Source organism: Mycena indigotica (genome assembly GCF_014461135.1).
Source record: "Mycena indigotica strain 171206Taipei chromosome Unknown Mind.scaff0006, whole genome shotgun sequence".
Taxonomy (NCBI): domain Eukaryota; kingdom Fungi; phylum Basidiomycota; class Agaricomycetes; order Agaricales; family Mycenaceae; genus Mycena; species Mycena indigotica.
In genome coordinates this window covers 2,659,117-2,685,159 of record NW_023503005.1, presented here as the reverse complement: position 1 = coordinate 2,685,159, position 26,043 = coordinate 2,659,117, and the positions used below count along the sequence as shown (strand labels likewise).

The following is a 26,043-nucleotide window of genomic DNA, read 5'->3' as shown; positions in this document are numbered from 1 at the left end:
AATGCTGATAAGTTAAGTTTATGATACGTCCATGATGCGTTGGGAAATGCCAACACGTGAGAAGTAGGTGCGCAGGCTCTGGCGGATCTCGGGGCCCGTGTCTCGCGTGATGAGTTCCGTGGCCAGAGGATATATGGACGACAAATATTTGGCGAACTGGTGAGAGCGTTAGCAAAGCAACCACGGAAAAGCACGTGACCTACGTCTTGGTGACCAAATCGGCAGAATCCGTCCAGTATTTCGCCGACGACGGGTGTCCAGGCAATGATATTTTTCCCTTGAGTGTCGGCCTTCAGCTTGTTATAGTCACTGAGGATGCCTAGAGCCAAACTAAAACAAAAATCGTTTAGGACGGAGCACAGGTTGCAAGAGGGCGGGAAGACATACGGCATAAGTCGATCAAGCATCAGCGGACGAGCTGCTTGGTGCTCGGGACGATTGTCGAAGTACATCCGGAGGAAAACATTGACCAAGGTGGCCGCGCTACTTGACTCCTGCTTCAACAAATTGGGCAGATGCTTCATGAATCCTGGACCTCGACGGTGAGAACCTGAATCACACGAACGTCGATTTGACTCACCGACTTTCCAGAGCCCCGTCCTTAGCTCCTTGTCTTCGTTGAAACTACGAGCGAATTGATAACTGTGGTCCAGTACGCCCATCAGCCGCAACAGATGCTCCGGCGGGATCATCCTGTACACGTCATCATTGCGTAATAGATCATTCGTAGTCTCGATGAGCAAGAGCTGCAGAACGCATTTGACAATGATTTGCTTGAAGACGCGGCGTCTATCCGCACTTGAAGACCTGGGATCGTGCTTGGGCACTTCACCGTTGGGGGAAAGTGGCGCAGGAAGAATTGTGCCGTTTGTGTCTATATGCAGCGATGAAAATGGGCATGAATTGGTTAAGTTCGTCTACCTGTGGATTCAGACGGTTCTGGGCTGCTACCGTCAATATCTATGCGCAAACTTTCATCAAAAAGTTGATGAGGCGTCGTCGTCTTGAAGAGCTTGACGAATGTGGTGGTAATTCGATCCCAACGCGCAGCGCTCAATTTCTGGACATTATTTTCGAGCAGTTGTTGCAGACATGAAGTCCCAATGCGGGCAAGTGTGTCATTTTCTGTGTGATGACATAAGCATGTCGATTGGTCGTGATAATCAGTCAGTACCTTGGCAGATACAAACACAGAGAAGATCAAGCAGACCGTCCAGAGAACGTTCGAGAATATCGAAATGGAAGGTGTACAGGTCGATGAGATCTCGTAGAGCTTGGATCATTGTCGTCGAGAGCCACACACTCATGTCCTCTTGAGTGCTAAACCGTGAAACGTCTTGACTTGACTTGAGGACAGCAAATATCGGGAAGAGCAGCTCCTGGCATACAGTGTCCCAGAATTCAACAGGATAGTTTGCCCCGTAAGTTTTCAAGGTTGTAAACAACGAGTCTAATGCACTGGCAAGAGTTCAGTAACTGAATTGCTTGATGAGCACTACTTACAGTCTTCGAACCTCCAGATCTTCACCGTTCATGATGATATCATAAAAGGCAAACAAGACGGGGTACCAATACTTGATCATATTGTCGTCCATCGGGGAGGTCGGTGAAGAAGGAGTTGTCCAAGAGCACTCTGGGCAATCTAGCATAACCGGTATTACGCCCCGAAGCATCGCGATGGCCAGTAAACTGATTTTCTGGTACTTGCTGACTTTGCAGAAGTCGGTTATGCAGACTGTCAAGTCCGCGAAAGCACCATGTCGTACAATGGCACCAAAATGGTCCTTGTTCAATCGTGTGACGATCTCGAAGGCAGAAGTGGCAACTCGTTCTACGGAATGATTAGTTCCGAGACAAATACCACAAGGAGATGTTTGCACCTGTGAGAACCTTGGAGGCTGCTTGAAAAACCCCAAACATTGTTCGCCAACCAGATCTCATGTTCTGAACACGTGCTTGAATCATCTGCTGTAAACATTGGAGGACCTACAAGGTCGGATTAGACGCAATCAAGGGCTTCATCCGTGACTCACCATATCACGAATATCAGGGTTGTTATTGTGGATCATGGTGTGCTCGAACGGCTTCAAAAAATCCTTTTGGAATTTGAAGTGCGGCAGCTCCTCTTTTTCCAAGAAACGCATGGCAAGTTGTCTCAACGAATCGAGGGCGAAAAATCCCACGTGTGGATTATTATGGCAGCACACCTACAGCAAATCAAGTCAAATAGTCAAAGGAAAAAGAAACGCACTTGGTTGAAATGTTCCCCTAATATATCCCACAAATTCGACCATTCGAGACGGATACGGTTCATGTTGTAGTAGGAAATTTCGACTAGCTTTTGGAGACTGAATAGTCGAGGATGCTGGGAGAGACCCGAGGATTGAATTTCTTCCCATGAGACATCGCTCAATGCTTGAACGAAATCAACGATGGCAGTCTAAGTCGCGCTCAGCCTCAACACTTGACAGAGAACAAAAACGAACCCCAGACAAATAGTGACTCAGGGAAAAGACCATGTCAGTGGCGACAGTGATGTGCGTTGAACGACTTTCATTGGCTAGTTCTTCTGTGGGCAGCTTTCGAGTGCGACTGAGGCATTTTAATCTTACTACACGGACTCAAATATGATGAATACTTACCCTTTTCTTCCCGAGTCTGCGTCACCTCCACCACTAATGATTTGCATGTGTTCCAGTTGACTGACACAAGTAAGGACATCGTGCCAAGACCCTTTCAGTTGGTTGCCTTCAGTGACGGCAATATCGAGGAGCGTTTTTATAGCCTCCATGTTCTTCGTCTTCATCTCTCCAAGGTTATTGAGGAATGTGAACTTGGAGAGGGTCGTCACAAACGCATTGCGCTCGAGTTCGAGACCGAAAAAGCACACGATGCGAATGGCACATTTGAAGCCGTCGAGACACAGTTCCACGACTTCGAGATCATCCGTATCCTGGAGTGGGCCCGAGAGACCAGCCAAAAACGGGATCCAAGCAACCTCGAACATTGGGCGGACATGCACAGAATTGGACGCGCTGAAGAACTCTTTGCTGCCTTTACGCTGCGTTCGCATGAGTGTCCTAAACATTGCCTATGGAGGTGTAAAATGATTGGATCCGGATGAGAAAACAACTTGCCTCCGTCTTGTTAGCCATGCCGCTTGTCTGCAAGACATAAGCTTCCTTCTGAAGATCTCTTCCGACATTGGCGAGGGCTCCTGCAAGCCCAGGACCCGAAGTAGCACTGACGCTCGCTTCAATCTCGTCTTTCATCCGAATTTCGTTGCTGTCGATGTCATCGAAGATATCAGATAAAAATTCCTCTGGTAGATCAACCCCATCATTGATACCCCTATTATTCTTGATGAAGTCTGTCTTTGTCATCCGACGCTTAACTTGAGGGTTGTAGTGGTCCGTATTCAGCAGAATCACCGAGTATGCCAGTACATACGCCGTATCTGACCACTGTGAGTGCAAAAAATTATAGGAAAATGTTGTCTACCTGCGTTCGCAAATGGAGTTTGTGTGTTACCGTCAATGTAACGTTGAGCAAACTTGAGCATGAATCGATCGATCTTCTGAGCTTCACCAGGCAGTCGGAATGACTGAAGGAACACCCGTAGGGCCTCTACGAAAGGAATATCTCGGAAATCGAGCATATCGACAAAAGCGTGCATGATCGCAACATTTTCCTCTTCTCTGAGCCAGGGTTTAGAAGCGACTTGGGTGCAATCAAGTTAACATACCCTTCGCCGAGATATTCTCCAATCATTGCCTTGTTCAAGCCATCGGTATTCAACAAGAAGTGAGCAATGTCTTGGGGCGAATTGCTCGCGATGAACCCAGTCTCAATCAAGAACTGAATACCCTGAATTTGGGGTCAGAATATGAGAAGACATAAGCATGATTATTATTATTACCCGCTTGGGCTTGAAGTTGAACTTCTTCAAGCCTTCAAGGAGCGTAGTTTTCTTTTGCTTCGCGCTTTCAAACCGACTGGGGTCATCCACGATGTCAGGCGTTGGTTGCCGAAGTGCTTCAACACTAGGACCACCAGAAAGCCGATCTGGGTCAATCGAGTCCCGCCGTAACTCCTCCCCGGTTTGTGAACGTGTTGAAGGCGTCGCCAGTGGGTCATCCGCAATCTTGCCTGATGCAGTACCCCATGCGACCAGACTCCGAAGCACAGCGACGAGACATTCAAGTCCTTGGCGCTTCAGTTGACTTTCTGACAAACCGATAACTGATGTATCCATTGAGCCAGAAACAGTCAGAGCTGTGGTGCTGAGTGAAGGCGGAACAGAAGATGTGCCGTGATTCTTAACTGTGGGACTTAGAGCCGGGCTGGGTGGTTCACCAATCTTCTGTGGGGCCACAGCAAAAGGCATGCTACCAATCTTCGAGATGATGTTCATCAGACTGACAAGGCTTCAATTCAGAGTCAATTTACAGTAAAGGCACTGACTGTTCATAAATGTTGTCCACCGCCTCGCTGTCACAATCATAGTTGAGGTATATCTCAACGAGTGCCTGCGGGTCTTGACATAGCCGTGAGAGCATACCCAGAATAGCTGCTTTCTGTTTCAGCGTCGAAGTCCGCATTTCGAGAATGGGAATGAAGATTTCGTGTAAAAGAACCTCAATTTCTTTCTGAAATGTCACATTTAGTAGATGACAGAGAACACAAAACGAAGTCGTACCTTTAGCTTCGTCCTCATTCCAGAAATAACGCGCCAAAATATCTCGACGCTAATTTCGAACACTTGGGGCACGGGACTGATGGCATTCCGACTCAAGCTGAGGCAAAGGTACTGGTTGATGGCTTGAACCAGCGTTGTGGCTTCGTGTGAGGTGCTTGAATAGATGATAGCCGATGGATCAACAAAGAGCGGCATATGCGAGTTGAGAATCGTTAGAACGAGATGCAACGACAGTAGTTTTGAGCGCATAGCATGCGATTTGAGATCCCGTTCACTGATAATAATAATCAGTAGCGTGCCATCGTCCATCGAGCGCTCTACTGACCTCTCATTATTCAAGGGTTTCATTGTCAGCTTACAAAGTGCCCGGAAAACCAGGAAAGCATCCTTGACGAAGAGGTCATTGAGAGTCATCTCTCTATGTGTTGCATGGCCCGCATCATGGTCTTCAGAGCCATCTACTGAATGCCGCTTGCCGTTGGGTGTTTGCCTATCCGAGTTAAGTGGATCCGAACCCATCAGAAACATCGACCTACGGTGGCTCCATTCCGCTGGCTTCACCATTCATATCTTTTGAAGGTTCTAAAGGTATTGGGGGTTCATCCGTTGGCGTGTCTTCACTGCTGGCATTTTCGATTACTTCCTCACTTGGCTCTGATGGCAAGTGTCCGTTCTGACTTGAAGTTGAAGAGACAGGATCGACTGAAGGCGGCACAGCACTGATTTTGCACCGAGTAAAGACATGGTGAACCATTTGCGTGAGTCCACCCTGAGCGACCATTTGGTTGACGGGATCTGAACTGAGCAGAAATACGTTGTACACCGTGCGAACTGCCTTCAATAGCGACGAGTGGTGGATGAGTATTGTGGGAGAGAGAACCAGAGAAAGTAGAGCTTTCACAATCTGTAGCGACACGGCCTCGGGCGTGGTCTCCGGAATGACATGAAGCTATCGTGTTTGCCACCAGATCGACTAACGACGGCGGATTCAAGTTGGTCTGGGAGGATTCTGCTGCTGCGTGCCGATGGAGCGGGTTAGGAGAAGGTGGAGGGGAAGGGAGGCCATGGGAGGCAGATGAGGAAGAGTCGACGAAGAACGAGTATGATATTAACTTGGAAATGCAGTCCAAACTGGCAATCATAAGCTTTTCATTCCGTGTCTCGCACGCCAGACGCAGCGGTTCGAATATCTCTTCTGGGTGGTCCACGCCTTGGTTGGTTTGAACGAGTTCCAATGCACGCTGAGTACTGTCGCGTAACGCTGGTGTTCGTTTGGCTAGACCTGCGATGGTCTCCAACGCCGATGAGATGATGACGGAGACGGTATTGCCTCTTGACATTGTTAACGACCTTCTATGGTCGCCGGGAGACTCAGGTGCAAGGGAAATTGTTGTGGGTAGCCTGTCGTGGCCATTCGTGAGAACAGGAAGTGGAGCGGTTTTGGCGGGAGGAGTAGGAGGGAAGCCTGGGGTGGTCGGTGTTGCAGACGACGCGTTAATTTGGTCATTGTGTGAAGCAGAAATCTGAACGTCGCCATTCTGTGATAGTGACTGCTTCTCGACAACGGGTGGAATGACGTCCTGTGATACGGCTTGCAGAATTGGGGGGAAGTCGGCTTGGGGAGGAGGGGAAGCGGGCAAGGGAATCCCCAGCGCAACCTCCATGGCACTACGAGCGTTGGCCGTAAATTGGACTTTGCCGCGTCGTGATGTGACCAAGCGGTCTTGATGGCTTCCGAGTCCTCCTCCTCAGTCCCGACAAGCACATCCGCAGCCGTCCTTGCTCCTTCTGAATCGATTGACCCCAACACGTCCATATCAGTCCAGGGGCCAGATTTCAGCTCTCCTCTTACTTTGCAGGCTTTTATTCAAAGCTATGAACGTATCGGATTCCAAGCAACCAGCCTCGGCAGAGCAATCGATGTGGTGAACAAAATGGTATATTTCCTCTCTTTATTATGTCGCTCCGCTGTTTATCACTCTCCCAGCGTCAATGGCGTCTTTCAGATGACCCCGTTGGTCCCGACGAATCCGACGACTACCTCGATCCTACCGTTCGCGCAGAAACACGCTGCAAGGTCTTTCTAGGCTACACTTCCAATCTCATCTCTTCTGGCCTACGTGAGGTTATTCTCCATCTTGTGAAAAACAAGCAGGTCTCCGTACTGGTCACAACTGCTGGTGGAATCGAAGAAGACTTGATAAAATGTCTTGGAAAGACCTACCTTGCAGACTTCAACCTCGACGGCGCCGATCTACGCAAACGCGGGATGAATAGAATTGGAAATCTCGTGATACCTAACGACAATTACTGCAAGTTTGAAGACTGGCTTACTCCCATACTCGACACTATGTTAGCTGAACAGCAGCAGAGCGGTCAGGTTTGGACACCGAGCAGCTTTATCCATCGCCTCGGGAAAGAGATTAACAACGAAGAATCGGTGTACTATTGGGCCTATAAAGTGAATATATGTGCTTCCTTTGTCCAACGGCTCTCAAGTCTAATCAGAACAACATTCCTGTTTTCTCCCCTGCGCTGACCGATGGCTCGTTGGGGGACATGATATACTTCCATTCGTTCCGCTCTCCCGGTCTCATCATCGACATTGTGCGTGACATTCGTGAAATCAACGAGATTTCGCGCAAGGCAAAGAAAGCTGGGATGATCGTCCTTGGAGGCGGAGTGTGCAAACACCAGATAGCTAATGCGATGCTTATGGTCAATTTTCACATCGCTTCGAGACCTTGACTAATCACTCATGCAGCGCAACGGGGCAGATTATTCGGTATTCATTGTGAGTCGCAGTCTTGGTCATCCATCCTCGATTGACTCGAATAGAATACGGGACAAGAGTTCGATGGCTCGGACTCTGGAGCTCGTCCAGATGAAGCTGTTTCGTGGGGTAAAATTCGAGCAGGAGCTGAGGCAGTCAAGGTCTTCTCATCTGTGCTCTAGCTATTTGTCATCTGAACGTTGACCATAGGTTTTTGCCGATGCGACATTGGTATTCCCCATGCTCGTTGCTGCCACTTTCGCCAAAGATACGCAGCAAATTTAGATGCATGTATAGGTAGATAATTCTATGTAAAAGAGTGTAGCTCAAACCTCCATAAACCTTCGCAAAACCTTGCCGAAAATGTCAACTGCCTTCTTGAGCTCCTCATTCTGCGGTAAATGAGCTCCAGCTCATCTGGAACCACACAAAAACGCACCTCGCCGTTGCTAAAGCTGACACGATAATGCCCCGATGTCACGTTCGACCACTCATTGGTCGGGTTGAACATCGCACCTGGTCCTATCAACAGACCAGCTTCAGCAAACTCAATGAATAACTTTGTTTCCAGCTCTTTGACACCCAGCGTGCTGTAAGCAGGATGCTCGGTGAAGTGAACCTTCAGCCATACGAACATCCCAGATGTAGGTGGTACAAATGAAAAGATAGGTGTCGACAGGGGGACTTTCTCGTTGAAAAAATGTGTGGTGGACTTGGGCTTCACAGAACCGTTGAAGACCTGGCATCCAGCCCACATATCGGTGCCGGAAGTAGTGATTAACTGGAATTCATTCGCGAAACAGTCCACGAGGAAATCCCGTCGGAGAGTGTACTGCACACGGAGACCTTAAGTTCAAAAAATAAGACGATTGTCAGCCGGAGGAGGCTGTTTGCACCTTTCAACCACCGCATATAACCAGCTTCGCCCCATTGGATCAGTGTAGAAGCTACTAGTGACTGGCTGAAGCCGCAAGGCGCCTGCGTCGACGTCTTGAAATACCATTAGAAAAGGAATAACAGTAGAAGGTGAAACTGCTCACTTCCGCAGCTCTTTCCAGCCGCTCCGCAAACATCGCATTGCAAGTATACCAACCCAACCGGCATCCTGGTGCCATAGTCTGCAGAGTCTTAAAATTAATGCCCAACAAAATAAAATATCCAAACCTTGGAGAAGGTATCTAGACGGATAACGCGACCTTGATAGTCAATCCTTGTTATGCGATGAGCAGCAAGCTACTAAAGCAGAAATAAACTCACTTAAGGTAACTCGGTTCCAGCGACGCGATAAACTCCTCATCAGTCTGCGGAGATCCTGGCTTGCGCTGTTCCTTGGGGAGGTAGGGACCCTCTATTCTAACCATTTGGCTGTGTCGCAAATCGATACATCAACGACAAACCTTGCAGAACGAAGTAGGGATCATCTTCCACCTGCCATGGAGTTGAGAAGAGAAGATGAATTCGACTCATTTATAGCTTACCAAAATGCTGAAATATATTCAGTTCGAACGAGCGATGAGCCATGCAACAAAACGCACATGTCAAACTCAACACAAAGTTGATAGATTTCTTTTTTGCGCTGGAGCCCAGTGGTCTGCTTGTCGTTAGCGTGAGGGGGAGACGATGATCATGGTATTTACGGTTCCAGTAGGGTTCTCTCCAATAGGAACAGCGTAGATGACATGGGGTCTGGGAAAGATGACTAAAAACCAGCGTCACATCTGAGGCAACATACCGGGGCATACCACGCGCGTCCTCGTCCCACTCCGTGAGGACGGTTCGTAGGGCATCACTCCGCATCCCTTGGCCGTCGATGTCTACAGGAACAGGGCGGATGTTGTATGGTGTCATGGAGGCCATGGCACTTGGATAAGTCCATTTCGAGACTAAAACACCTTCTCCAGGATTACAAAGAGTAAGGACTGCTTTATTCCAAGCGTCTGGGGTTTCGTTAGCGAGTCAACTTAGAATCACAGATATTCATACCCGTATTTCCAGCATGCAGCATAGTCACACAGTCGTTGTACGCTGGGTCGTACACTCTCTTGGAGAAATTCTCGACCAGTTTCTGGAGCTGAGGGAGTCCAGAGGACAAACCTGATAACCATAAGAGCATTGCAGCGTGTTGTATGCCATGGCCCACCGTATTGAAGTGCCTGTGGTAGGGTCTTGGTCATACACAACATTGAGCGAAAGAAGCACTGTTTACCGTCGCTAGATTGAGGTCTTCTGGCCGACGCGCATACTTGGGAATAGTGATTGCAGTCGTCTTCTCCTTGGCACCAAAAAGTTTCCAAATCCATGAAAAGTTCGATTCGCCCGAGGTGGTTGATGGGAATGAGTTTGGGACAAGGATATTAGCAGAAACATCCGCAAACGGAAAGTAGTCCGGTGCCGGAAGCCCTCCCGCAAGGCTAAGTAGACCTAGTTTGTAGATTGAAGGTTAACTTAGTGGGTATCTAATGAGCTCAAACCTGGCTTATTGAGGTACTTCTGTAGGCCTTTGAGCGGCGAAGTGGCTCTTGCCTTGGCCACCTCGGAGAGATGGTGACGAAGCTCAACCGCGTCAGGCTTGAACGAAGACATGAAACCACTCAAAGGAACTTCAAGGAAGGTGGGGAAAGTCTCGTGGCTGTCGAGCTGTCGAAGTCGGACATCCGTGCATCACAATTCTCGATTCCGTAAGCATCATCTTCTTAAGTTACTACCGCCATCCTTCGCGGCCGAGAGAGTTGGGGTGAAGTGAGGTGCGCACTGGCATCATCCACCAGCAGAAGAACCACCTCCGGTGTATTGATTCGTTTTCCAAGGAGGCGCCAGTCCCATATTATATTCAACCATGGCGTCCCGAAAGAACAGTTCTTGCTTTAAGTGTGGCAACCGTCCGTCCCCTTTTTCTTGGATCTCGGTCCTATCTCACTCTTGATCACAAAGTTGGCCATATTGCTGAGAACTGCTCTTCTGAACAACGCTTGTGCTATAACTGCCGCCAGGTTAGGTTCAACCATCCATCGTCAACTTGATTGTCAACTTTTTCTCTCCTTAGCCGGGTCATGAATCGGCTGCTTGTCCTTCTCCACGCACTGTGGCTGCTAAGCAGTGCTATTCGTGTTTGTTATTTGGCTGTAAGACCCTCCTCTGGGCTGACGTTGTGAAGGCGGTGGTGTCGGCCACATCCAAGGCTGGTCCGCTCATCAACACAAGATGCTCGGCTCAATCAACCCCTAGCTGATTGTCCTACCTTGCGTATTCAGCAACAGAGTGGCGGGCAGAAGTGTTATAATTGTGGGCGGTTTGGGCATATCGCCAAAATTTGCCCTGTAGGTAATCCGGTATTCACGGCTCGCCCTCCACTTCCTGGTCGAGCCCTAAACACTTCCACACTCCCTCTTGTCAGATGCTATCGCTGTGGAGGCCCCAACCACGTAGCTCGGTAACACATTTCGACCCGCTGATATGAGCCATTTCAATGATTATTGGTAGCGATTGTCTGGCTCCTCCTGGGGATGATACTGCGGTCAAGCCGAAATCATTATCTTGCTACCGTTGCAAGCAGGTATTTTTTTTTCTAGTGATTTTGGTGCTCTCTGATCAACTTTGGGCAGGAGGGTCATGTGCGTTTTATTCTAGCCAGCTACGCCCGGTATAACATTTTTTTTTCTGCTAGATTTCGCGCGACTGCCCTGAGAATGCGGAATACGTGTAATACCACAGAGAAGAATAGTGTAGGCACTGTACTTGGTAACAGAACACAGCCACATGCTTTGCATTTCGCGTCTCCCTCGCGTGTCGCGTCGTCATCTATTTTCACTCCCAAATTTTCTCCCAAGCGAGTTACAGACGTATCAAGAGCACAAACGGCTTCCGTAGGTTCATCCAACTTTCTTGCCCTCTATCCGACTGAGGATAAGATCAAGTTACACCCAACAACAACTTTACAATGTGGTGTCGGACGTCGCGTCCTACCGCCATTTCATTCCCTTCTGTTCCTCCTCGCACATCCTGAGCTCAACCGACCCTACAAAAACGCCGCTACTCCTCGAAGCTGAGTTAACGGTCCAATTTCTGGCATTCAAGGAGAGCTATGTGAGCCAAGTAACTTGTACTCCATTGGAGTCCGTCGAGGTGTGCCATTTGCCCACCGAACATACTATAATGAAGTCTGACGCGTAAACAGGCCGTTGCTTCGTCCTCTACTCCACTTTTCAAGCAACTCAAAACAACCTGGCGCTTCAAACCGGATGGGCGCGCGACGATTGTGAGCCTCGATCTCGCGTACGCATTTGCTAGCCCTATTCACGCTGCGGTTTCATCCTCATTCTTTGGTCAAGTCTCGAAAATGATGGTGAATGCGTTTGAGGGACGGTGTGCAGAGGTGTATGGAAATGAATATAATTAAGCCTTCTCAGGCAGTCTCCACCGCCATGCCCGAGGCTCCTTTTCACGATAACTCCGGAGCCGCTCTGTTGGACTCATTTCATCCAGCGGAACTGGCACGAGCTCTTTCCTCACAGCTTTTTCGTCCTTCAAGGCGTTAAGGACTAGTTTGAGATGTCTAATATCAGAATTCAGCTATAGGAATTGACCTCGTCAATTAAAGCGCACCTCAAAGACCGGATAGTGTTGTCCTCTTGTTGTTCTGGGATTTTTTGCACGGCATCGAATGCTTCTCTTGAGCTGAGGGGCTTGGAGCTAGCGCTAATTGCTGCAAGCACGACACGCGTCGTTTCCGGTCTACTACCGCGGAATATGTGTAGCGGATTGACTTTTATCGGACCCGGCATGAAGGGAGAAAGTGTGACATGTTCAGAGTCGGCCAGTCGGAAGCGGCGGTCACACTCACAGGCGATAAAAAGTGAGGCTTCCGAATCTCCACCACACAGTCAGATCCCTGTTGTTCCACGATCGGCTCCAGCGATGAGTAAACTGAACGCCTCTGCTTTTGAATTCGTGCCAGGCAAAGGCTTTTCTCTTCCGCCTCAGAATGTCCAGCCACCACCACCACCTCCAGTCGAACGACCTGAACAAACGGAGGCTCCTCGACCTGCACCAACAATATCATTGAATATTGGTGGACCAAAGCCAACCCCAGTCCCCGCTGCCGCGCCAGCCATAGCGAAACCAGCTCCCGTCGCGCCAAAGGCAGCTCCAACAACGTCAGCCAGCGCTGCCCCAGCGCCATCCAAGACATTTTCGATGGAAAGGTCCAAAATGGACACAACAGCAATCGCACATGAAGTCAGAAATGCTGCAGACGATGCTGTCCTCGAAGATCTCTATGGCGATGGTATGTTGAGTTCAGTTTAGAGAGCTCGGTAATGTAACTTAGCTGTTCAGCCAAGGAGCATCTCAATATCGTGTTCATCGGCCACGTTGATGCAGGAAAGAGTACCATGGGAGGGAATCTGCTCTACTTGACTGGCATGGTGGACAAGCGTACGATGGAAAAATATGAGCGAGAAGCAAAAGAAGCAGGGAGAGAGACTTGGTATCTCAGCTGGGCACTGGATTCGACACCACAAGAACGTGCAAAAGGCAAAACTGTCGAGGTCGGTCGGGCTTACTTCGAAACCCCCTTCAGAAGATATACCATTCTCGACGCTCCTGGCCACAAGACTTTTGTTCCCTCGATGATATCAGGTGCCGCACAAGCTGACGTGGCCATTCTTGTCATATCCGCCCGCAAAGGCGAGTTTGAGACTGGCTTCGAAAAGGGAGGCCAAACCCGAGAGCACATCATGCTCGTCAAAACTGCTGGTGTCTCAAAACTTATCGTCGTTATCAACAAGATGGATGACTCCACAGTGAACTGGGAGAAGGCTCGTTATGAAGAGATTCGCGACAAACTAATACCCTTCGTTCGAGGTTCAGGCTTCAACCCAAAAACTGATGTTACCTTCATTCCTGTCTCGGCATATACTGGCGTCAACCTCAAAGAACGCGTTAGTGAATCGGTCGCGCCTTGGTTCAAGTACGCCTTTCTATTTGTCTTTGCTCATTGCAAAAATGTAACATCACCAGAGGGACATCTTTCCTTGATCACCTTGACCATATGCCTATGGTTGACCGCAAAATCAACGCACCACTGATGATGCCCGTTGCCGAAAAGTACAAGGACATGGGTACTATTGTCGTCGGCAAAATAGAATCGGGACATGCTCGCAAAGGTGACAATCTTATCCTCATGCCAAATAAGACCCCTGTCGAGGTGACGGCTATCTACAACGAGATGGAAGAGGAAGTCAACGCTGCGCTCTGCGGCGACAATGTCCGCATTCGACTACGAGGAATTGACGACGAAGATATCAGTCCCGGATTCATGTTGACCAGTCCTCTCAAACCTATTCACGCCGTTCGTCAATTCCATGCGGAGCTTGCTATTTTGGAGCACAAAAATATCATTTGTGCGGGCTACTCTGCCGTTATGCACATCCATACTCTATCGGAGGAAGTCACACTTCCCGCTTTACTCCATTATTTCGACAAGGCAACCGGTCGCAAGTCTCGCAAACCCCCACAATTCGCAAAGAAGGGACAGAAGATTGTTGCGTTGATTGAGACAACAGCGCCCATTTGCGTTGAACGGTTTGCGGACTATCCACAACTTGGTCGCTTCACTCTGCGAGATGAAGGCACGTACCAATTAATTATTTCTCTGCCGCTAAGTGATGCGTATGATTGTAGGTCGAACTGTAGCCATTGGCAAGGTCAGGACATGTCTTCTCTAGAGCGCGAGTACGTAACTGACAGGTTGACAGGTGACTAAACTCATTGACACTCATGTCGAGGAAGCAGCGGAGGGGATGTCCAACGTCTCTATCAATGCTTGATTTCCCCCAACTTGTATTATTAATACTAGTACGTAGAGACGCCAAGATTCAAGTCTGCTGGTGCGTGTTGTAGCACAGATAATGTATACCAGAAATTTTGCACAGCCGAGAATCGTTGAGGAATCTCTTGATGTCTTGCGTTTGGCATTTCCCGTTGAGGGATGAGAACGATATGACTAATGGCTATAATCGTATCTGGAGTTTGGTGAGAGTGAGTAGTTGCCCAACGAAATGGGTGAGTGTACTTCTTGTAGAATGTCTCCGAGTCCGAAGGGACAGTTTGATCTCGACGAGCTCCACGAAGCTTCAGTCCATTCTTCTCAAGTTCTCGTCTATGCGCACGATCTTCTTTGAGCCTAGAATAGCGCTGAAATGGGATCGATCTTCATAAAGTGAAGAAAAAAAAAGAACCATTGCAGTGCTACTTGATAAAGAGCGGTCGAACCAAACTTGAGGGCAAGATCGGAGGAGGGCCATGGCTGAGGAGGGGTAGGCAGACGGCCAAATGACATATGAGCGATATGGGTGGGGAAATTGTTCAAGCCATCGTCAAATATATGGGTTGCATCTGGGAGGTTGCAGTTTAGCCGGGACAGAGCTTGTCCTGAAAGACTTTACACAGAATTGTCGCGTTACGCTGCTCGCTGTCATTCTTAAGGAATCGGAGCAGATCGTCACGGACAAGAACGTCGAGGTCAACGGTTACTTCGTCAAGTAGGAGCACGTCATAAGGCGCCATCAGACCGAAAACAAGCTGGACCTTAGAGAAGTTTAGAGTTACTTCTGCAAGACAGGGTCAAGCATACTGACTCGGCGTCGTTCCCCATCCGATATTTGATGCATGCGCCTGGTTTACTTATGTGAGACAAAAGTAAAAGAAAGTCGCTACGAACCAATCCAAATCAACATCGAGAATATCGAGCAAGAGGTCCCTGCGTTCTTTGTGACGATACCCTCCAACAGAGTCGAGAAAGTGTGAGACCATGATATCCCCACGAACCTGATTAGATTATGTCAGTTGTTACCAAGAAGAGGAGGACGGACAACAGGGTTCATGGCCCATTCAGTTCCAAGATAAGTAACTCCCGCTGGGGTGTTGCGGAACACGTCTTGGTCCTGAATGCGAATGGTGGCTGCATCCACGAGTCGTTTTCCCGCCAACAATGCAAGGAGTGAGCTCTTCCCAGCGCCTTGGTATTTCAAAATCAGATCAGGGTTGGCATCATAAGTTTGAGCAACCGTTTGGGCCAATGATCACTGTGCGAGTGCCAGCAGGGAGATTGAAGGAAATGTTGTCTAGCGCCGGGGTTTCCGCATTCTTATGCGTGTAGGTCAAGTTGGATACGACGACAGACATTGTGAAGATGACCGAAGAAGGAAAGGCTCGTCCCACATGCAATTCACCTGCACCTCTGATTTGGAAGTCTGTGACCGTCACAGGCCATAGCCTTTCCTTCGCTCATCAACGCCGCCCTCACTCGTCAAGCTCCTCACGTTCGTTCTATCCGGCCAATTGGCTTTAGCAGAAAGCACACAATGAGGCTGGAGGCCCTCTTACCGCGCCAAGGCGATGGCTGCAAGCAATGTTAGTATGAGCATTCTGACTGCGCTTAGCTCATGTTCCTATAGGCGGCGCAACACCTTCTTGCAACTGCGGACCCGGCCAGCAATGCTTTCTTATCAACAGGTTGGTACCGTCTACTCTCCCGTGTCATGTCCCATCTTCAAATGAATTTAGAGACTGCAATACCTGCGCTACAGTTAGATGTGTTTCTACTTCAGCCGACAATGCTTCATCCAAGTCTGGCGTCGGGAAGGGCGCTCTGGCTGGCGCCATTATTGGCGTTCTCATTTTCCTTGCACTAGCCGTTTGTGCTTTCCTCTGGTACCGTCGTCGGGCTGCTCGTAGCCGCCCCACTTTCGACGTTAAACCAGACATCCCAGCTAGTGCTGAGGATGTACTCAATCGCGCTGATCCCAACGAAAAGCCTGCCGCCCCATCCCAACCCGAACATAACCATGTGGTCCGGGTTTTCTCTTCATCGAACTTGACTATCGACCTCGACCCTCAATCCCACAACTCACCTCTCCATACCCCATCCCGGCAGTCAACGCAGTCCAATCCTTTCTCTGACAGTCACTCGATCCAGACGGCGGGAACTGAAAGTACCAATGTCATTCCCATCGCCTTGGTTTCGCCCGAGCACAGGTCTACTTCAGATACTGTCCCAACCACCTCAACCGGCCCTACCCGGCCTGCCCGCTCTCCTGACCTCAACCTTGAGCATGCGAATGTCTCGTTGGACTCCGTTCGTCCGTCCAATTTACTTTATGCGCCGTCTCAGCGGTCCGGCGTATCTGCTGTGTCATCTCGGAACTCATACATGTCGGGAGCAAGCTTTGCAAGCGACTTCCTCAACGAGGCTCCGATGATTATTACGCCAGTCAAGGGCAATGTCCGAGTTGTCAAAGCAGAGGTCATCAGCGCTGGTGCTCTGTCACCTGTAACAGCTGAAGGATCCCGCGTCTCTCGACCGCCCGCCACATCGCCCTTGGCGTCCAAATCGTTTGGCCCAGGTGATGTTGTAGAGGATGACGAATCAGTGGCCGATCCCTTCCGGGACAGACCCTCGTCGCCAGCCTCTGTAACCACGTTTGGGCATGATTCCCGCGCTCATGCATCCATCAATTCTGACTGGGCCGCGGAGGAGCCTAGCCTTCCTTGGGCTCGCTCAGGCGAAAGCAGGCCAACGAGTCTCAGTACTCAAGCTGGGTCTATTATTGACATCGGGAATGCAACTCGAGTGAATGTTGGCCTTCTGAACCCCTCCACTGGTGGTGTACCTCGATCGCCCTACCGAACGACTATGGCAAGATTGGTGACACCTAATACAGCCAATAGTGACAGTCTCGAAGAACAACAACAACGAGCTCTTGATCATGCTCAGGCTCGAGCCAAAGCCCAAGGTGGCGCCCTCCCCAATCGCCGCATCTCCAACTCTTCTGTCATGACGTCTGCTTCACGAGCTGATTCTATTCTGGAATCATTCCCCTTTGTACCACCCTCACCCATCTCCGATAGACCGATGCGATCTCCCCCCGTATCACCCCTCGCTAAACAAACATTTGCCGCACCTGACAAAACACGCAAAGAGGAGGAATCTGCGTCTCCCCTGCCTGAGCCACCAAGCAGGCGAACACTGGGTATGTCCACAGCTTCACAGTTTTCGACAGCGTCCTCTGGTCTGGGATCCTTCCCCTTCCAGATTGATTCCGGCAGTCGTGACTCTCACCCGCCTGTACCATTCAACGGACGACAACGAGCAAGTCTGGACACGTTGGCACTCACAGCTGACTTGTCTTCTTACCCGCTGGGATTTGACCGCGACAGTGCTATCCCACTCCCCTCCCGCAAGATATGATGACCTTTTTCTTTTTCTCTGGCATTTTCTCGGTCTGCCGCTTTGTACGGCTAGCACATTCCTTATTTAGTATTTTATAGTCCCTCGCTTGCGGCGAGTCCCAGACTGCATGGACTACGAGTATTTATACCCTTGTACCCCTGCAATGCAACGCCCAAATGTTGTGACGAGTGTGTATGTGCTGTGACTCCTGAGTGATCTTGTCTCCTCCCACAATTCGCCATGCAAGAAGAGATCAGACAGCTAACTGAGATGGTGGAACTTCTCTGGTTTTGACTATTCACGTTATTGACGCGTCTATCGATAGGGCGCAACCATTGCGCAGGCCAAGGCAGCCTTGGCCAAGTACAAGGATGTCATGCAGGCCGCTGAGCGCATATTCGATGGACAATTCGACGACGTTGTTGAGGACGATGACGGAGATGTGCCTATGCCATCTGTGTCCAGGAATTCAATGGTCTTTGAGCCACTTCCCCGTGTTTTGAGCATAACTGATGATGTCAAGACCTCCGATGAAGACGACCGACCCGCTGACAATGGTTCAGACTCTGAGCCGGAAGAAGATGGTTGGAGACATTGGTCTACCTTGGTGGTTTATTGATTCAAACTAGGGGATGACGACTTTATCGACTATGACTCTGACGACGGTGCTCCTGCAATCGAGGCTCGCACCAAGACAGATGCCGATCCCTATGCCCGTATGTCTGCTCTTTGGCCCGTATACATGCCTTACCGATCTTTTCCTTAGGTATTTTCTTTTCGAAAGACCACCGAGAAGAAATCATCGAGATCGAAGAGGAACCTGAAACAGCAACTGTGTCCATACCTGGCGGCGAAACCGAGCTACTCAAAATCCTCCCACAGGGAGAATGGATGAAAGGCTGCCCACCACCGGCTGGAGGAGAGCAAAGCTTTCTGTTTGCTCAGTATTCCCAGTTGAGCGAGGGGAACTGTGCTTGCCCTCATGGGTGCGGTGCTGCCATCCCGCGTCAAAAGAGTGACTTCTTTTCTATCTTTGTGCGTTTTCCAAACCACACTCATTCCGCTTATCTAACCACAACGACCAGGCTGAATTTGCGTCGTATATCAAACACCTACGAAGTATTATCCAAAAAACATGTTCCCGATGCCAGTCCGAATTTTGTTTTGCCTGTGGAGAGCCTATCACAGACAAGGTCCAAAGACCTGGCGAGGCCGCTCCGGGCGATCCGTTATTCCATTGTGCGGATGTGCAAGGCGTGATCTTAGGAATGGGGCTATATATGTTGCTTGATCAGATGGTCCAGTCGCAAAGCGCTTCCTCTCCCGACTCCAAAAGTCGTAACAATAAACGAAGGAAGACGGGAAAGGTTTTGCCAAAAGACGCTGACGACGACGACGACGAGGTCTATCATAATGTTCACGGTACCGGAAAGCGAGCAAAGGGAGGAACAGGTTATGCTGGAGACCAGAAAGAGGATGTGAGATTCCTCATCCTAACAGTCTCTGAGCGAGCTAATTCCTTCCATCCAGCACACAGGACAGGTGCCGTCTAGCTTGACCGCGATTGCTATACGCTAACTGAAATGGTAGCTTGAAGCAGAGGCAGCGCAAACGGCAAATGACCAGGCTCTCGGAAATCTTTTGACAGAACTCGGGGTTTATCTACCATCACTTCATCGTAAGGGCACACATCCTAGTGATTTCTTACCCCACCCGACAACCCTGGCCCATCTTCGCCGTCGATTTAACTATCTCTGCTCCACTCTACTTAGGAACGACTCGCTGGCGGATATATCGGACCGCTCTGTACTTTACTTCAAGCTGCTCGACTGGTTAGAGGTATGTTCGTCTGGTGACTTCCTGTTAAACTGTGACGAGTCAAATCAGACCATTTCCTCCCATGAAACACTAGCATCCCTAATGGGACAGCCAATCATGACCGTTTCTTCGGTCAAGTCGACTATCACACGAAAGTCGCCTAATAACAAGCCCATTCGTGAGCGAACAGTCATATATGAAGGCAGTGCCGGACCCCGAGAGGTATGGGTATATTTCTTTTGCTTGATTTCTCGCTAAGTTGTTCGTCCAGTTACTCGAGGCAATATGCATACAAGCACAGGCCGCTCTCAAAGCTTTGGAGGGCAACAAGACTCAGGAATTACCACCTGAAGAACTTACCGAAGAGCAGAAACGAATGACTGTTGACACCAAGGGCAAGTCGAAGGAGGGCTCAATGCCTTCTCCCGCCGACGAAACTCAGAAACTTTTAAATTTCTGTCAGCGGATCCTCAACACCGCCAAAGCCATTGACCGCTCTCTTCGTGACACAAAAGGGGATGCTTTCGTGGAACGCTTGCATGCGTCGCTACCCAAGATTAGCACAACTTCGTCCACAAACGAAGGCGCCCGAGTTGATCCGGGAACCTCAGAGGAGAGCACAATCAAAGCCTATATCGACTGGGCCACACGAGTTAGATTTGAATACTGTGATCTCACAGTACCGAATCCAACACCTGATAATAATGACGACGCCCAAAATCAAGTACCGCACTACAAGTCCTACTTCAACCATGAAATCAGGATGTTGGCCGCGTCAGATTTGCCGAAACGCTCTTTAGCGATCGCAAAAGAGGTTATTCATTTCTTCTCTGGGAAGACATTACTCAGACTTGGTTAGCTGTCAATATTAACCTCCAATCTTCCCATCGCCTGGGACTCCTCCATTTTCTTACGTATCGACGAGACGCGGGTGGACGTCTTGAAAGCCTTGATCACTGGCCCAGAGTCAACACCCTATTACAACGGATGGTGAGCATGGGACAACTTGAAACCACAGTCTCGAACACTTGACTAGTTATCTGTTCGACATATTCCTGGGACCTAGCTACAACCAAATGCCTCCAAATGGTATGTCATCTCGAGCTGATTAATCTAATTGAAACTATCGTCTTCAACAGTCAAATATATGACAGTAAGCAAGCTATCCTCACTCCAGTTCTTGCTTATGTAACTCGCAGACAAACGGAGGCAAGTCCCGATTCAATCCTAATCTATACGCGGTATGAGGTCGCAGTTGTGGTCCAACTGTCATAACTAAACGACCAATCTAGGATGGGAAAGTTTGTTTGTCACTTCTGGGAACGTGGAGTGGGCCTGGTTGGGTAGCGGGAAAATCGACGCTGCTACAGGTTCTCGTTTCTATCCAATCGATGATTCTGTGCGAAGAGCCTTACCTCAATGAACCTGGGTGGGCAACTAGCGGCGGAACCCCGCAATCACAGTCCTGTGAGTGCTCTCACTGCAAAATCCGAATCACGCTGCTTACCATAGACAGACTCGGCCAACGTGAGGCGGATGGTTGTTAAGACAGCCATGTTAGGAAATCTCCAAAATCCCCCAGAGCCATGGGCAGATATCATCAGGACGCATTTGTGGGTTGTTACTCAGCACGAGAAGCATGGCTTTACTCACTGGTTACCTATAGCCGGCTCAAAGCACAGTCGATAACTGAGCAACTTGATCAGTGGCTCAAACTCGACGATGGGAAAGCGACCCTGGGTGACGGGGCGGAGATGGGACACAATCCCAGAACTGGCGCAGGAGCAAGCACGAATGGCTTTGCGGCAGATGTAGCTGAATTGAAGAAGGCTCTGAAGGAGCTTCAAACTAAATAAACTCTACATAACCACATCCGGGCCGCGGCGATCAAACATGTGATTCCCACCGGCATACAGTAGTATATTGACTTGAACCACAACTTAAACCTCTTCCGAACTTTGTCCTCCCAGTAATGAGTGATTCTGCTATCCATGCCGTCGCTGGTGGTGCTGCTGGAGTGCTGGCCATGTCCATAACTTAGTATGTCAGCTAATCACGCGTTAAACTCATTCTCAAGAAGCCCTCTATAGTCCGTTCATTTTCATTTCCACTCGTGCTGCGGTAGAGACCAAGAGTGACAACAAATCGGTCTATGAAGTTGTTGTAGACGTCATCAAACGCGAAGGGCTCAGTGGGATGTATAGTGGTTTGAGCTCAAGCGTGCGTTACCACCCATAAACACACCAACTTACTGTACGAATCTTCCTCTGCAGTTGCTCGGAATTGCTGTTACGAATACGTGCGCTTAGGCGGCTGTACCCCACCTCTGGCTGGTGCTCATATAACTCTAGCGTGTACTATTATTTCTACGAAAGGTCAAGAGGGATTGTGCAGAAGGGAAAGGCACTGAGCACTCCAGAGTCGATGTTGATCGGCTTAATTGCGGGTATAGAGCGGTCTTTTCTTCTTCAGGTGGCCAAGAACTAACGAAATATTGTAGGATCAGCGACGACCATAATCAGTAACCCATTATGGGTCATTCAAACCTCCCAAGCTGTCGAGTCCATGCAGCAATCCGAGCCGTCGCTGGCTCCCTCGCAGCCCAAGGTGGCCAAGAAACTTTCCATTGCTGCGACAGTGCGCAGACTTCTTGCTCAAGATGGCATTGGGTATACCGCTCGCAAGATGTTGTACCTCTTTGACCACGGACAGGGCATTCTGGCGTGGGATTGGACCAGCACTCGTTCTAGTCATCAACCCCATCCTTCAATATACCGTCTTTGAACAGTTGAAAAACACGTTAATAGCACGACGAACAGCCAAGTTGCGCGCTGCTGGTATCGCAGCGGCTGTAGCAGCGCTGTCAGACGGCGACATCTTCCTCCTAGGTAGCTATGAAAACTGATGAACGAGTCTAATCAGGTATTCATTGACTTGCAGGTGCTCTGGCTAAACTGGGTATGCTTAGACTCTGCGCAAACAGCGATAGTTGGTAATATTCTACTCTAGTCGCAACGTCTACAACATATCCCTACATGTCTGTGGTCTTCATCTTCTTCTACTGGGACACTAAAGGACGTAATTTAGTGTCGTGAAGAGCCGGCTTCAAGCTGGTGTCAAGTCGGCCAAGTATAGCTCTTCCTTGGATGGCCTGACGACCATTATAAAAGACGAAGGCGTCGCAGGACTGTACAAGGGCATTGGTAGCAAGCTCGTTCAGAGTGTGCTGACTGCAGCTATCTTATTTGCTGGGCAGCACCGTATCTATCAACTCACCAAGAAGGTCAGTCCGAACCCATAAGCGACTGTCATTTCACCCTTCTTCAGGCGTTGGCCGCATAGTTATAGTAGTCCTAATGTCTTGTACACAAGCAAAGAGCCGCCAACAAAGCTTAGAAGTAATTACCGTAGAATGTTGTGGCGTCAATTCATCCCAAAACACGATTTGTGACAGGGACGTGACAGCTCACGAAACGCGCTTGACCACTTTCTCTACGCATGGACGACCTAAACAGGCCTTTGCTTTCGGAGGACGGAGTTGATCCAGATGCGCTATTTGGTGGGAGGCTGGCTCGCAAACAATTGGAACAACAACTGGTTCGCAAACTCGATAAACGCTGTGCTATCTTAGTCGCAATTTATGTCCTCAACTGTGGGTAAACCTCAGCCGTGAGGATGCTCTTCTGTTATAACTTGGGTGTAGACATTGACAGGAATAATGCCAGCGCCGCGAGATTGCATGGCTTCGAGCAAGACCTCGGTTTAACGGATACACAATTCTCTCAAGTCCTAGCGGTGCTCTATGCTGGCTACCTATGTTGGAGTTTCGTCATTCACGATTGTGGCTTCGAGTAAACCGTCTTTAGTGATGCAAATACCCTCAAACATGTTTCTCAACTACATCGGGAGACCATCTATCTACTTACCAGGTTTGTGCTTAGTTAATAACAACACATCCTTCATGTCGCTGATGTGCTTGAAGGCTGCATGGTCCTTTGGGGCACTTTGTCTGCGCTGACAGGTATGAAACTCACTTGTCTTGTTTCTTGTCTTCTGAACTGGCATGTGAAGGTTTTGCTACAAAGTTCGTTCACACTCTCCCCATTGTAACAAGATCTAATCAACCGCATTGCAGCTTTGCTAGCGTGATGTGGACCAGATTCTTCATTGGTATATTTTTTCGTCATAATCTCAGGCGCCGTCTTATTTAGCCTCGTAGGAATTACTGAGGCCGCATTTTTTCCGTGCGTCGCTACCAACGCATTGATGGTTGGGGGCTCTAACACGATACAGTGGGGCATTGGTGAATTGAGCTCGGGCACGTTCGCAACAATGTCTAACCAACTACGAGTTCCTGATTTCGAAGTGGTATACCCGCAAGGAGTTGGCACAGAGGCATGCTCTGCTTTGACCATCAAGTCTTCCAGCTAATATTTAGCAGGACAGCCCTTCTGTCATGCGGGGTATGTGGCACTCTATGCACTCTCTATACTGCCACTGAATTCGGGTCAGTCGCTCATTAGCAATGCGTTTGGAGTGGGTTTCGTTCTCTGAGTTTGGAGCCGTTTCCGACCCCCCCGCTTTCAAGTCTTTGATAGCGTCGGGTATCCTTGATGTTATGGACGGTCGGATAGGCTATGCAGCTTGGAGGTATACTTTTCGAAACCGCGTGTGCTTTCTTACATTTAAATAGATGGCTTTTCTTCATAGGTACAGTACAATGCATCCAACAAACACCTATACCTTCGCCAACTTGACCTTCAGAGGGCGGCATGACCGTGGCAGTCGCTATATTGGCCATGTTCATATTACCAGACTTTCCGGAAAATTCCTCCAATTGGCTATCTGTGCCAGAACAGACACTGGCCCAGCGCCGAATGGTAGAGGATTCCGGAGAGTCGAAACTTGGATCAGAGTCTGTGATCGGTGGTTTAACGATGGCCATTTGGGATTGGCAAGTTTGGTGTGCGTTCAAAGATGTTCCTGTTCTCCAAGCCGTAACTTCCTCACTTTAGGGCTCGCCCTTGCACTTACTTTTGTAGTTTTGTCTCTTAGTTTCAACGCGTCAGTTTCGTTTAGCAAGTTCGCGACAGCGACAGGTGGATTGACGAGCCCAGATATTTCCCTACACTTGCGGAGACAATGGGCTACGGCAAAACACTCACATTACTGCTTTGCGCGCCACCGTGGTTCGTAGCGACAATCGTTGGATTCGCCGTGTCCCGGCACTCTGATCGAGTTGGAGAGCGGTTCTGGCATATAACATGTCCGTTCCTTATAGGAATGGTCGGTTTCCTCCTGGCCATGTCCACCATGCAACCCACTATTCGTTATATCTCATTGTAGGCGTGTGCTTTCCTATACGCTCTGCTTTTTTACGCGTCTCTAGGTTCTTTATGGCCAGTTCCTATGCTGGCTTCATTGTCTATCTGTCGTGGATTTCCGGCACGATCCGGCCCGCGTCAAAGCGCGCAGTCGCGCTCGCTCTCATCAACATGATCTCCTCCCTTGGAAATGTTTTTGGGTCTTTCATCTTCCCATCCTCCTGGGGTCCGAGCTATCGCACAAGCTATTCCATTTGCATGTGTGCCAGTTCCGTCGGAATTCTACTTTCTTTTGTCTTCCGACAGCACTTGGCGTCTCTCAATGCAAAGCAGGTCAGAAGAGAGTTGGAGGAGGACGAGCCCCAAGGCTATAGATATCTTTTGTAATATTATATAATCAGATCAGATCGGTCTTATCGCGAGATCGACAGTCTTGCTATCAACTCTCCACATACTCTATGGAGACTGCTAGCTTGAAGGATAGCTATAGCTAGCTTGTCAGACTGTCTAAGGCTGTACTGGTAAGAACAACTGTAGCTGCATTGTCAAGCCAGCATAGGTTGCTTGTGTTTTCTAGCTATAGGTGGTCTTGAAGGGCAGCTATAGTTGTTTTGAAATGTTGCTGTAGATGCTTTACGGAGCTGGAGGGGGCTGGCACTCAAATTCATGCTATATCTATACTGCCAGCCACCTATCCCACTGCTTCTTGGTGTAGTGGTATCATTGGTATGTTCTCAATCTTGTGTCTCTTCTTTTATACAGGCTCTTATCTTATGTAAGTACTGTGGAGATTTGTTTTCTTACTTTTTCGGGGGTCTTCTTTTAAGAAAAAGAATCCTTCCACACACCAGCCTTCTGTTATTCATATATTCCTATCTGAATTCATTTCTTGCATAGAAAAATTTTCATAAAGGGATTTTTTCCCTCACAGATCAGAGAACTCTTCAAAGCAGCTACAGCTGCTCTCAGTCACAGAAGGCAGCCCAAGTTAAGTTATCAAGTCAGCAACAGATGTTTTACCAAAGCAGCCCAGGCTATCTTCAGGATGCAACACTAGATTTACCTCTGTACATGCCTGTAGATATGTTCTCAAACAGCTAGTGATGCTGTAGAAAGCATCTGTGGTCATACTCAGAAAGCAGCAGACTCTATGGAGAGCTCTCCATGGAGAGTTGATAGCAAGACTAGCTATCTGCTT

General features: G+C 49.1%; 11 protein-coding genes across 11 annotated transcripts; 7 read left to right on the top strand and 4 right to left on the bottom strand.

The window, feature by feature from the left end:
- Positions 1-18: 18 nt before the first annotated feature.
- Positions 19-6,363, bottom strand: MIND_00729700 (Guanine nucleotide exchange factor; the record flags this gene model as incomplete). The annotated part of the gene is made up of 21 exons (XM_037363998.1): positions 19-156; positions 204-330; positions 388-529; positions 581-874; positions 922-1,125; positions 1,175-1,458; positions 1,504-1,831; positions 1,881-1,986; positions 2,034-2,207; positions 2,252-2,440; positions 2,487-2,592; positions 2,643-3,091; positions 3,138-3,457; positions 3,502-3,698; positions 3,746-3,867; positions 3,920-4,418; positions 4,465-4,649; positions 4,700-4,973; positions 5,025-5,189; positions 5,236-5,593; positions 5,643-6,363. 21 exons carry the CDS (start codon positions 6,361-6,363, stop codon positions 19-21), a joined length of 5,382 nt encoding a protein of 1,793 aa, XP_037219642.1.
- A 63-nt stretch (positions 6,364-6,426) lies between these two features.
- MIND_00729600 (uncharacterized protein) lies at positions 6,427-7,757 on the top strand (the record flags this gene model as incomplete). The annotated part of the gene is made up of 6 exons (XM_037363997.1): positions 6,427-6,636; positions 6,687-7,160; positions 7,208-7,417; positions 7,464-7,493; positions 7,538-7,633; positions 7,683-7,757. The coding sequence occupies 6 exons, from the start codon at positions 6,427-6,429 to the stop codon at positions 7,755-7,757; spliced, it is 1,095 nt and encodes a 364-aa protein (XP_037219641.1).
- Positions 7,758-7,798: 41 nt separating this feature from the next.
- Positions 7,799-10,127, bottom strand: MIND_00729500 (Aminotran-1-2 domain-containing protein; the record flags this gene model as incomplete). Its single annotated transcript, XM_037363996.1, has 15 exons — positions 9,944-10,127; positions 9,679-9,893; positions 9,613-9,625; positions 9,456-9,566; positions 9,205-9,409; positions 9,110-9,158; positions 9,008-9,063; positions 8,951-8,957; positions 8,870-8,900; positions 8,730-8,820; positions 8,637-8,682; positions 8,513-8,590; positions 8,369-8,462; positions 7,912-8,318; positions 7,799-7,864 (listed from the first exon to the last, which is right to left on the bottom strand). Exons 1-15 carry the CDS (start codon positions 10,053-10,055, stop codon positions 7,799-7,801), a joined length of 1,581 nt encoding a protein of 526 aa, XP_037219640.1. The 5' UTR covers positions 10,056-10,127.
- Positions 10,128-10,308: 181 nt separating this feature from the next.
- On the top strand, positions 10,309-11,828 carry MIND_00729400 (uncharacterized protein; the record flags this gene model as incomplete). Its single annotated transcript, XM_037363995.1, has 12 exons — positions 10,309-10,351; positions 10,404-10,462; positions 10,516-10,579; positions 10,627-10,650; positions 10,698-10,902; positions 10,953-11,025; positions 11,075-11,083; positions 11,137-11,171; positions 11,225-11,335; positions 11,387-11,594; positions 11,647-11,744; positions 11,801-11,828. 12 exons carry the CDS (start codon positions 10,309-10,311, stop codon positions 11,826-11,828), a joined length of 957 nt encoding a protein of 318 aa, XP_037219639.1.
- A 36-nt stretch (positions 11,829-11,864) lies between these two features.
- MIND_00729300 (uncharacterized protein) lies at positions 11,865-12,253 on the bottom strand (the record flags this gene model as incomplete). The annotated part of the gene is made up of 2 exons (XM_037363994.1): positions 11,865-12,024; positions 12,075-12,253. 2 exons carry the CDS (start codon positions 12,251-12,253, stop codon positions 11,865-11,867), a joined length of 339 nt encoding a protein of 112 aa, XP_037219638.1.
- Positions 12,254-12,296: 43 nt separating this feature from the next.
- On the top strand, positions 12,297-14,299 carry MIND_00729200 (Eukaryotic polypeptide chain release factor 3). The gene is made up of 4 exons (XM_037363993.1): positions 12,297-12,756; positions 12,807-13,440; positions 13,491-14,176; positions 14,228-14,299. Exons 1-4 carry the CDS (start codon positions 12,387-12,389, stop codon positions 14,233-14,235), a joined length of 1,698 nt encoding a protein of 565 aa, XP_037219637.1. The 5' UTR covers positions 12,297-12,386; the 3' UTR covers positions 14,236-14,299.
- A 25-nt stretch (positions 14,300-14,324) lies between these two features.
- On the bottom strand, positions 14,325-15,762 carry MIND_00729100 (uncharacterized protein; the record flags this gene model as incomplete). The annotated part of the gene is made up of 8 exons (XM_037363992.1): positions 14,325-14,655; positions 14,711-14,867; positions 14,918-15,059; positions 15,110-15,146; positions 15,193-15,299; positions 15,344-15,489; positions 15,539-15,682; positions 15,732-15,762. 8 exons carry the CDS (start codon positions 15,760-15,762, stop codon positions 14,325-14,327), a joined length of 1,095 nt encoding a protein of 364 aa, XP_037219636.1.
- MIND_00729000 (Opy2 domain-containing protein) lies at positions 15,734-17,721 on the top strand (the record flags this gene model as incomplete). The annotated part of the gene is made up of 3 exons (XM_037363991.1): positions 15,734-15,884; positions 15,929-15,986; positions 16,038-17,721. Exons 1-3 carry the CDS (start codon positions 15,836-15,838, stop codon positions 17,719-17,721), a joined length of 1,791 nt encoding a protein of 596 aa, XP_037219635.1. The 5' UTR covers positions 15,734-15,835.
- A 222-nt stretch (positions 17,722-17,943) lies between these two features.
- On the top strand, positions 17,944-21,377 carry MIND_00728900 (Baculoviral IAP repeat-containing protein 6; the record flags this gene model as incomplete). Its single annotated transcript, XM_037363990.1, has 17 exons — positions 17,944-17,976; positions 18,029-18,178; positions 18,227-18,287; positions 18,333-18,419; positions 18,470-18,738; positions 18,789-19,181; positions 19,234-19,245; positions 19,294-19,542; positions 19,591-19,743; positions 19,793-20,335; positions 20,381-20,511; positions 20,558-20,610; positions 20,661-20,674; positions 20,721-20,762; positions 20,814-20,988; positions 21,038-21,134; positions 21,188-21,377. The coding sequence occupies 17 exons, from the start codon at positions 17,944-17,946 to the stop codon at positions 21,375-21,377; spliced, it is 2,652 nt and encodes an 883-aa protein (XP_037219634.1).
- A 116-nt stretch (positions 21,378-21,493) lies between these two features.
- Positions 21,494-22,863, top strand: MIND_00728800 (Mitochondrial carrier; the record flags this gene model as incomplete). Its single annotated transcript, XM_037363989.1, has 10 exons — positions 21,494-21,561; positions 21,612-21,741; positions 21,795-21,820; positions 21,873-21,967; positions 22,022-22,190; positions 22,234-22,409; positions 22,462-22,479; positions 22,531-22,558; positions 22,609-22,804; positions 22,849-22,863. The coding sequence occupies 10 exons, from the start codon at positions 21,494-21,496 to the stop codon at positions 22,861-22,863; spliced, it is 921 nt and encodes a 306-aa protein (XP_037219633.1).
- A 141-nt stretch (positions 22,864-23,004) lies between these two features.
- MIND_00728700 (MFS general substrate transporter) lies at positions 23,005-25,232 on the top strand (the record flags this gene model as incomplete). Its single annotated transcript, XM_037363988.1, has 14 exons — positions 23,005-23,173; positions 23,225-23,338; positions 23,388-23,450; positions 23,504-23,542; positions 23,593-23,605; positions 23,657-23,691; positions 23,741-23,904; positions 23,968-23,984; positions 24,034-24,171; positions 24,215-24,231; positions 24,286-24,486; positions 24,537-24,585; positions 24,639-24,863; positions 24,911-25,232. Exons 1-14 carry the CDS (start codon positions 23,020-23,022, stop codon positions 25,230-25,232), a joined length of 1,551 nt encoding a protein of 516 aa, XP_037219632.1. The 5' UTR covers positions 23,005-23,019.
- Between the last annotated feature and the right edge of the window lie 811 nt (positions 25,233-26,043).

Bases quoted from the DNA above. Each gene is read 5' to 3' on its own strand.
- MIND_00729200 (XM_037363993.1), top strand. From the start codon at position 12,387: ATGAGTAAACTGAACGCCTCTGCTTTTGAATTCGTGCCAGGCAAAGGC. The intron at 12,757-12,806 runs GTATGTTGAGTT...TTAGCTGTTCAG, and splicing joins CGAAGATCTCTATGGCGATG to CCAAGGAGCATCTCAATATC. The intron at 13,441-13,490 runs GTACGCCTTTCT...TAACATCACCAG, and splicing joins TCGGTCGCGCCTTGGTTCAA to AGGGACATCTTTCCTTGATC.